The 10,000-nt window shown below is 43.2% G+C and overlaps 1 protein-coding gene across 1 annotated transcript in view; it reads left to right on the top strand.

Annotated features, from left to right (window-relative positions):
* LOC116358831 (collagen alpha-1(XI) chain-like) overlaps nt 1-10,000 on the top strand; it is an 88,365-nt gene that overhangs the window by 39,451 nt on the left and 38,914 nt on the right. The window contains 8 exon segments of the mRNA XM_031811071.1: nt 165-218; nt 638-691; nt 3,278-3,331; nt 3,454-3,519; nt 5,067-5,111; nt 5,214-5,267; nt 7,656-7,700; nt 7,810-7,863. Coding sequence (XP_031666931.1) covers nt 165-218; nt 638-691; nt 3,278-3,331; nt 3,454-3,519; nt 5,067-5,111; nt 5,214-5,267; nt 7,656-7,700; nt 7,810-7,863 — 426 coding nt within the window.

Here is a 10,000-nt window from a genome sequence, read left to right on the forward strand (position 1 = left end):
CTCTCTCTCTCTCTCTCTCTCTCTCTCCCTCTCCCCCCCACTCTCTCCCTCTCTCCCTCTCTCTCTCTCTCTCTCTCTCTCTCTCTCTCTCTCTCTCTCCTCTCTCTCTCTCTCTCTCTCTCTCTCTCTCCCTCTCGCCCCCCCCTCTCTCCCTCCCTCCACAGGGTTCTAGAGGTATTATGGGCCAAGCAGGGATGAATGGAAAGTCAGGGAAGAGGGTGAGACTCTGTCTGTCTAACAAGACAGTTCAGTGTACAGATGGACATTTCAAATACTATTTCAGTACGTTACATTCGTATGCAAACAACACCACAACGTGTGTGTGTGTCTGTGTGTGTGTGTCTGTGTGTGTCTGTGTGTCTGTGTGTCTGTGTGTGTCTGTCTGTGTGTGTCTGTGTGTGTCTGTGTGTGTGTCTGTGTCTGTGTGTCTGTGTGTGTCTGTCTGTGTGTGTCTGTGTGTCTGTGTGTGTCTTGTCTGTGTGTGTCTGTGTGTGTTTGTGTCTGTGTGTCTGTGTCTGTGTGTCTGTGTCTGTGTGTCTGTGTCTGTGTGTGTGTCTGTGTGTGTGTCTGTGTGTGTGTGTGTGTCTGTGTGTGTCTGTGTTGTCTGTGTGTGTCTGTGTGTGTGTGTATGTTCCAGGGTCGAGCTGGGACGGATGGGAACAGAGGTGCTCCGGGTGAGACCGGTGGGAAGGTGAGAGAGGGATAGAACCTACTCTGATTGGCTTACTGTATCTTATTCTCTATGCTGACTGTACAGTATGTATATAAACCCATATCTTTATTCTCTATTGCTGACTGTACAGTATATATATAAACCCATCTCTTATTCTCCATGCTGACTGTTACAGTATATATATAAACCCATCTCTTATTTCTCTATGCTGACTGTACAGTATGTAGATAAACCCATCTCTTATTCTCTATGCTGACTGTTACAGTATGTAGATAAACCCATCTCTTATTCTCTATGCTGACTGTACAGTATGTATATAAACCCATCTCTTATTCTCTATGCTGACTGTACAGTATGTAGATAAACCCATCTCTTATTCTCCATGCTGACTGTACAGTATGTATATAAACCCATCTCTTATTCTCTATGCTGACTGTACAGTATGTAGATAAACCCATCTCTTATTCTCCATGCTGACTGTACAGTATGTAGATAAACCCATCTCTTATTCTCCATGCTGACTGTACAGTATGTACACTGCTCAAAAAATAAAGGGAACACTTAAACACCACAATGTAACTCCAAGTCAATCACACTTCTGTGAAATCAAACTGTCCACTTAGGAAGCAACACTGATTGACAATAAATTCACATGCTGTTGTGCAAATGGAATAGACAACAGGTTAGAAATTATAGGCAATTAGCAAGACACCCCCAATTAAAGGAGTGGTTCTGCAGGTGGTGACCACAGACCACTTCTCAGTTCCTATGCTTCCTGGCTGATGTTTTGGTCACTTTTGAATGCTGGCGGTGCTTTCACTCTAGTGGTAGCATGAGACGGAGTCTACAACCCACACAGCTCATCCAGGATGGCACATCAATGCGAGCTGTGGCAAGAAGGTTTGCTGTGTCTGTCAGCGTAGTGTCCAGAGCATGGAGGTGCTATCAGGAGACAGGCCAGTACATCAGGAGACGTGAAGGAGGCCGTAGGAGGGCAACAACCTAGCAGCAGGACCACTACCTCCACCATTGTGCAAGGAGGAGCAGGAGGAGCACTGCCAGAGCCCTGCAAAATGACCTCCAGCAGGCCACAAATGTGCATGTGTCTGCTCAAACGGTCAGAAACAGACTCCATGAGGGTGGTACGAGGGCCCGAAGTCCACAGAGGGGGGGGGTGCTTTACAGCCCAACACCGTGCAGGACGTTTGGCATTTGCCAGAGAACACCAAGATTGGCAAATTCGCCACTGGCGCCCTGTGCTCTTCACAGATGAAAGCAGGTTCACACTGTGCACATGTGACAGACGTGACAGACGAGTCTGGAGACGCCATGGAGAACGTTCTGCTGCCTGCAACATCCTCCAGCATGACCGGTTTGGCGGTGGGTCAGTCATGGTGTGGGGTGGCATTTCTTTGGGGGGCCGCACAGCCCTCTAGGTGCTCGCTAGAGGTAGCCTGACTGCCATTAGGTACCGAGATGAGATCCTCAGACCTATTGTGAGACCATATGCTGGTGCAATGCTAGACCTCATGTGGCTGGAGTGTGTCAGCAGTTCCTGCAAGAGGAAGGCATTGATGCTATGGACTGGCCCGCCCGTTCCCCAGACCTGAATCCAATTGAGCACATCTGGGACATCATGTCTCGCTCCATCCACCAACGCCACGTTGCTCCACAGACTGTCCAGGAGTTGGCGGATGCTTTAGTCTAGGTCTGGGAGGAGATCACTCAGGAGACCATCCGCCACCTCATCAGGAGCATTCCCAGGCGTTTGTAGGAGGTCATACAGGCACGTGGAGGCCACACACACTACTGAGCCTCATTTTGACTTGCTTTAAGGACATTACATCAAAGTTGGATCAGCCTGTAGTGTGGTTTTCCACTTTAATTTGAGTGTGACTCCAAATCCAGACCTCCATGGGTTGATACATTTGATTTCCATTGATAGTTTTTGTGTGATTTTGTTGTCAGCACATTCAACTATGTAAAGAAAAATGTATTTAATAAGAATATTTCATTCATTAAGATCTAGGATGTGTTATTTTAGTGTTCCCTTTAGTTTTTTGAGCAGTGTATATAAACCCTATCCAGCTCTCCTTCAAACTCACTAACTTCTGCAACTGGTCCTATGAACGGGATAGTCTGAGGGAATAACCCTCCTTTCTCTATTTCTCCCTGTATCTCTCTGTTCTCTCTCTCTGTTCTCTCTGTTCTCTCTGTTCTCTCTGTTCTCTCTGTTCTCTCTGTTCTCTCTGTTCTCTCTGTTCTCTCTTTCTCTCTGTTCTCTCTTTCTCTCTGTTCTCTCTTTCTCTCTGTTCTCTCTGTTCTCTCTCTGTTCTCTGTTTTCTCTCTCTGTTCTCTCTCTTTTCTCTCTCTGTTCTCTCTCTCTGTTCTCTGTTTTCTCTCTCTGTTCTCTCTCTTTTCTCTCTCTCTCTCTCTCTCTCTCTCTCTCTCTCTCTCTCTCTCTCTCTCCTCTCTCTCTCTCTCTTTCTCTCTCTCTCTCTGTTCTCTCTGATCTCTCTGTTCTCTCTGTCTTTCTGTTCTCTCTCTCTCTCTCTCTCTCTCTCTCTCTCTCTCTCTCTCTCTCTCTCTCTCTCTCTCTCTCAGGGTGACAGGGGATTTGATGGCTTGCCAGGTCTCCCAGGACACAAGGGACACAGGGTGAGTAACTGTCTGTTTCAACTTTCTATCTTTGATAACGTGACTGTCATGATTATTCTGTCCTGTGTATGTAATGTGTTCTCTCTCTCTCTCTCCCCCCCCCCTCTCTCTCGGCCTCTCAGGGGGAGATAGGAAAACCAGGCCCCCACGGTACTCTTGGGCTGTCAGGGAGAGAGGGTAAGACATTTGTGTGTGTATGTGTTTTACATATCAACGTGTGTGTGTGTTTTACATATCAATGTGTGTGTGTGTTTTACATATCAACGTGTGTGTGTGTGTTTTACATATCAACGTGTGTGTGTGTTTTACATATTAACGTGTGTGTGTGTGTTTTACATATCAACGTGTGTGTGTGTGTTTTACATATCAACGTGTGTGTTCTACATATCAACGTGTGTGTGTGTTCTACATATCAACGTGTGTGTGTGTGTTTTACATATCAACGTGTGTGTGTGTGTGTTTTACATATCAACGTGTGTGTGTGTTTTACATATTAACGTGTGTGTGTGTGTTTTACATATCAACGTGTGTGTGTGTTTTACATATCAACGTGTGTGTTTTACATATCAACGTGTGTGTTTTACATATCAACGTGTGTGTGTGTTTTACATATCAACGTGTGTGTGTGTGTGTTCTACATATCAACGTGTGTGTGTGTTTTACATATTAACGTGTGTGTATGTGTTTTACATATCAACGTGTGTGTTTTACATATCAACGTGTGTGTGTGTGTTCTACATATTAACATCTGTGTGTGTGTGTTCTACGTATTAACATGTGTGTGTGTGTGTGTTTGACATATTAACGTGTGTGTGTGTGTGTTTTACATATCAACGTGTGTGTGTGTTTTACATATCAACATGTGTGTGTGTGTGTTTTACATATCAACGTGTGTGTTGTGTGTGTTTTACATATCAACGTGTGTGTGTGTGTTTTACATATTAACGTGTGTGTGTGTGTGTGTTTTACATATCAACATGTGTGTGTGTGTGTTCTACATATTAACATGTGTGTGTGTGTGTGTTTTACATATTACGTGTGTGTGTTTTACATATTAACGTGTGTGTGTGTTTTACATATCAACGTGTATGTGTGTGTGTTTTACATATCAACGTGTGTGTGTGTGTTTTACATATCAACGTGTGTGTGTGTTTTACATATCAACGTGTGTGTTTTACATATCAACGTGTGTGTTTTTACATATCAACGTGTGTGTGTGTTTTACATATCAACGTGTGTGTGTGTGTTTTACATATCAACGTGTGTGTGTGTGTGTTTTACATATCAACGTGTGTGTGTGTTTTACATATTAACGTGTGTGTGTGTGTTTTACATATCAACGTGTGTGTGTGTTTTACATATCAACGTGTGTGTTTTACATATCAACGTGTGTGTTTTACATATCAACGTGTGTGTGTGTTTTACATATCAACGTGTGTGTGTGTGTGTTCTACATATCAACGTGTGTGTGTGTTTTACATATTAACGTGTGTGTATGTGTTTTACATATCAACGTGTGTGTTTTACATATCAACGTGTGTGTGTGTGTTCTACATATTAACATGTGTGTGTGTGTTCTACATATTAACATGTGTGTATGTGTTCTACATATTAACATGTGTGAGTGTTCTACATATTAACATGTGTGAGTGTTCTACATATTAACATGTGTGTGTGTGTGTTCTACATATTAACATGTGTGTGTGTGTGTTTATGTACTGTATGTGTGTGTTAGGGTTCAGAAGGACAACCAGGACCAAGAGGACAGCCAGGTGATGCTGTGAGTGTTCACGCTCGCAGACGCACACACTGGAAATTGACTATTGATTGGTTTATAGTTGATTGCTGTGTGATCGTAAAACCTTTGATCTTTGACCTCCAGGGTTCCAGAGGGTTGAACGGACCCAGAGGTCACACTGGCCCTACAGGTCAGCCTGTGAGTATGACCTTTCACCTTTGACCCAATCTCTGACCGTAACCAGTCTGACCCTATCTCCAGCATTTCCCCCTCATCCTAGTCCTCATCCAAGCCTGAGAAAATAGATATCGTCCCAAATGGCACCCAATTCCCTATTTGGTGCCTTCTGGACCTTGGTCAAAGTGAATGCACTCTGCAGTTTGGGACGCAGAAAACGACTTCATCCTTACTATACTGTAGACCTACAGACTTCATCCTTACTATACTGTAGACCTACAGACTTCATCCTTACTATACTGTAGACCTACAGATTTCATCCTTACTATACTGTAGACATAAAGACTTCATCCTTACTATACTGTAGACCTACAGCCTTCATCCTCACTATACTGTAGACCTACAGACTTCATCCTTACTATACTGTAGACATAAAGACTTCATCCTTACTATACTGTAGACATAAAGACTTCATCCTTACTATACTGTAGACCTACAGACTTCATCCTTACTATACTGTAGACCTACAGCCTTCATCCTTACTATACTGTAGACCTACAGCCTTCATCCTTACTATACTGTAAACCTACAGACTTCATCCTTACTATACTGTAGACCTAAAGACTTCATCCTTACTATACTGTAGACATAAAGACTTCATCCTTACTATACTGTAGACCTACAGGCTTCATCCTTACTATACTGTAGACCTAAAGACTTCATCCTTACTATACTGTAGACCTAAAGACTTCATCCTTACTATACTGTAGACCTACAGACTTCATCCTTACTATACTGTAGACCTAAAGACTTCATCCTTACTATACTGTAGACCTAAAGACTTCATCCTTACTATACTGTAGACCTAAAGACTTCATCCTTACTATACTGTAGACCTAAAGACTTCATCCTTACTATACTGTAGACCTAAAGACTTCATCCTTACTATACTGTAGACCTACAGACTTCATCCTTACAATACTGTAGACATATAGACTTCATCCTTAATATACTGTAGACCTAAAGACTTCATCCTTACTATACTGTAGACCTAAAGACCTCATCCTTACTATACTGTAGACCTAAAGACCTCATCCTTACTATACTGTAGACATAAAGACTTCATCCTTACTATACTGTAGACCTAAAGACGTCATCCTTACTATACTGTAGACATAAAGACTTCATCCTTACTATACTGTAGACCTAAAGACGTCATCCTTACTATACTGTAGACCTAAAGACTTCATCCTTACTATACTGTAGACCTACAGACTTCATCCTTACTATACTGTAGGCCTAGGGTAGCCTAGTGGTTAGAGCGTTGGACTAGTAACCGGAAGGTTGCGAGTTCAAACCCCTGAGCTGACAAGGTACAAATCTGTCGTTCTGCCCCTGAACAGGCAGTTAAACCCACTGTTCCCAGGCCGTCATTGAAAATAATAATGTGTTCTTAACTGACTTGCCTGGTTAAATAAAGGTAAAAATAAAAAATAAAGGCTTTATGGTTGTTGCTCCAGGTCTCATTAAAACATGAACCCTGACCTCAACTCCAACCTGTCTCCACCTGCTGCTAACAAACTATGTTATGGTAATGATACATATGTTGACGTTACATTAACATCACATTAAACATGTTAACATCTTTATCAGATTAGAAGACATTCGCTTCTGTCTGTCTGCCAATATAACACCTTTCAACATGTAGTCTGTGACCTGCGGGTGTTACATGTTGGTTACACCTGTTCTAACCACACACACACACACACACACACACACCTAGCAGAACAACTTCAATGCCTGAAGGCCTCACAGCTTGGTCTGATACCTGAATGTTTACTGCATCTATAAAGCTGTTGTTTCCTGGTGGAAGGAAGCCCTGCCAGCTCCCTCAGTTAGCTACAGCCTCACAGCCTGGTCTGATACCTGAATGTTTACTGGACAGACAACACTAATGACAATCTATCTCTCTTCAGTATCTCTTCTTCCAACTTTTTTGGTTGATTGACAGTTGTCCCTCTCTCCTCTTTCCCCTGTTTCCCCTATCCCCTCTCTCCTTTTTCTCCCCTTCTCTTTCCTCCCTCCCCAATCTCCCCCTTTCTGGCCTGTCTCCCCCTCTCTGGCCTGTCTCCCCCTCTCTGGCCTGTCTCCCCCTCTTCCCCCCTCTCTGGCCTGTCTCCCCCTCTCTGGCCTGTCTCCCCCTCTCTGGCCGTCTCCCCCTCTTCCCCCCTCTCTGGCCTGTCTCCCCCTCTTCCCCCCTCTCTGGCCTGTCTCCCCCTCTCTGGCCTGTCTCCCCCTCTCTGGCCTGTCTCCCCCTCTCTGGCCTGTCTCCCCCTCTCTGGCCTGTCTCCCCCTCTTCCCCCCTCTCTGGCCTGTCTCCCCCTCTCTGGCCTGTCTCCCCCTCTTCAGGGAATCCGAGGAGTGGATGGAATCCAAGGTTCTAAGGGAAACTTGGTGAGTGTGACGACTGAGACGTTCTAGAACCCCAACTATTCACTCTAGAACCCTGTGTTTACATCAACTGGAAGAGTGGTGTCTATGATGTCATTTCCTCTGTCTACAGGGACCTCCGGGGGAGATGGGAGCATCCGGGCAGCAAGGAAACCCTGGGTTGCAGGTACACACACACACACATACAAACACACACACTAGTGATGCGCTGGTTGACTCGTAACCGACAGTCCCCAGCGGTTATGTCCCCCGCGGTTTATATCCGCGAGGCGGGCGGGTTTAGCTTCATGGAATATTGTGTGGATGAAGAGCGGGTGAGTGGTGGGCAGGTTGAATAAAGAGAAAACAGGTCATATCTATAGGCTACAGTGAAGGTTTTTCTGTCATCATTTTCTATCTGTTGTTAGTGCCGGAGCCTCAGCCTCAGCTATAGCTAATAACTATATATAATAATATAATAACTGTAATGGCCCAGATACACACCACTTAGACAGACAGAACCACGACAGACTTGAATTCAATCAGAGCAAAGCTGTGAAGTGGATAGTTGAAAATAAATATAACGGAGGACCAGAACAGTAGTGTAATGTTTTGGGAAAGACTTGGTGAAGTGGTTAAAAGAGGACGATGGCACGTCAAGGGAGCTGTACTGTTCAGATGGGTTCAATGGAACAGGAGCCTGACTGACACCTGGATACCGACTGTGGGTCTGTAACCTCTCACATAGTCTATAACCTCTCACATAGTCTATAACCTCTCACATAGTCTATAACCTCTCACATAGTCTATAACCTCTCACATAGTCTATAACCTCTCACATAGTCTATAACCTCTCACATAGTCTATAACCTCTCACATAGTCTATAACCTCTCACATAGTCTATAACCTCTCACATAGTCTATAACCTCTCACATAGTCTATAACCTCTCACATAGTCTATAACCTCTCACATAGTCTATAACCTCTCACATAGTCTACAACCTCTCACATAGTCTATAACCTCTCACATAGACTATAACCTCTCACATAGTCTATAACCTCTCACATAGTCTATAACCTCTCACATAGTCTATAACCTCTCACATAGTCTATAACCTCTCACATAGTCTATAATCTCTCACATAGTCTATAACCTCTCACATAGTCTATAACCTCTCACATAGTCTATAACCTCTCACATAGTCTGTAACCTCTCACATAGTCTATAACCTCTCACATAGTCTATAGCCTCTCACATAGTCTATAACCTCTCACATAGTCTATAACCTCTCACATAGTCTATAACCTCTCACATAGTCTATAATCTCTCACATAGTCTATAACCTCTCACATAGTCTATAACCTCTCACATAGTCTATAACCTCTCACATAGTCTTTAACCTCTCACATAGTCTATAACCTCTCACATAGTCTATAACCTCTCACATAGTCTATAACCTCTCACATAGTCTATAACCTCTCACATAGTCTATAGCCTCTCACATAGTCTATAACCTCTCACATAGTCTATAACCTCTCACATAGTCTATAACCTCTCACATAGTCTATAACTCTCACATAGTCTATAACCTCTCACATAGTCTATAACCTCTCACATAGTCTTTAACCTCTCACATAGTCTATAACCTCTCACATAGTCTATAACCTCTCACATAGTCTATAACCTCTCACATAGTCTATAACCTCTCACATAGTCTATAACCTCTCACATAGTCTATAACCCCTCTCACATAGTCTATAACCTCTCACATAGTCTATAACCCCTCTCACATAGTCTATAACCTCTCACATAGTCTATAACCTCTCACATAGTCTATAACCTCTCACATAGTCTATAACCTCTCACATAGTCTATAGCCTTTCACATAGTCTATAACCTCTCACATAGTCTATAACCTCTCACATAGTCTATAACCTCTCACATAGTCTATAACCTCTCACATAGTTTATAACCTCTCACATAGTCTATAACCTCTCACATAGTCTATAACCCTCTCACATAGTCTATAACCTCTCACATAGTCTATAACCTCTCACATAGTCTATAACCTCTCACATAGTCTATAGCCTCTCACATAGTCTATAGCCTCTCACATAGTCTATAACCTCTCACATAGTCTATAACTCTCACATATTATAACCTCTCACATAGTCTATAACCTCTCACATAGTCTATAACCCCTCTCACATAGTCTATAACCTCTCACATAGTCTATAACCTCTCACATAGTCTATAACCTCTCACATAGTCTATAACCTCTCACATAGTCTATAACCTCTCACATAGTCTATAACCCCTCTC

Source organism: Oncorhynchus kisutch, unplaced genomic scaffold (assembly GCF_002021735.2).
Source record: "Oncorhynchus kisutch isolate 150728-3 unplaced genomic scaffold, Okis_V2 Okis01b-Okis20b_hom, whole genome shotgun sequence".
NCBI classification, from domain to species: domain Eukaryota; kingdom Metazoa; phylum Chordata; class Actinopteri; order Salmoniformes; family Salmonidae; genus Oncorhynchus; species Oncorhynchus kisutch.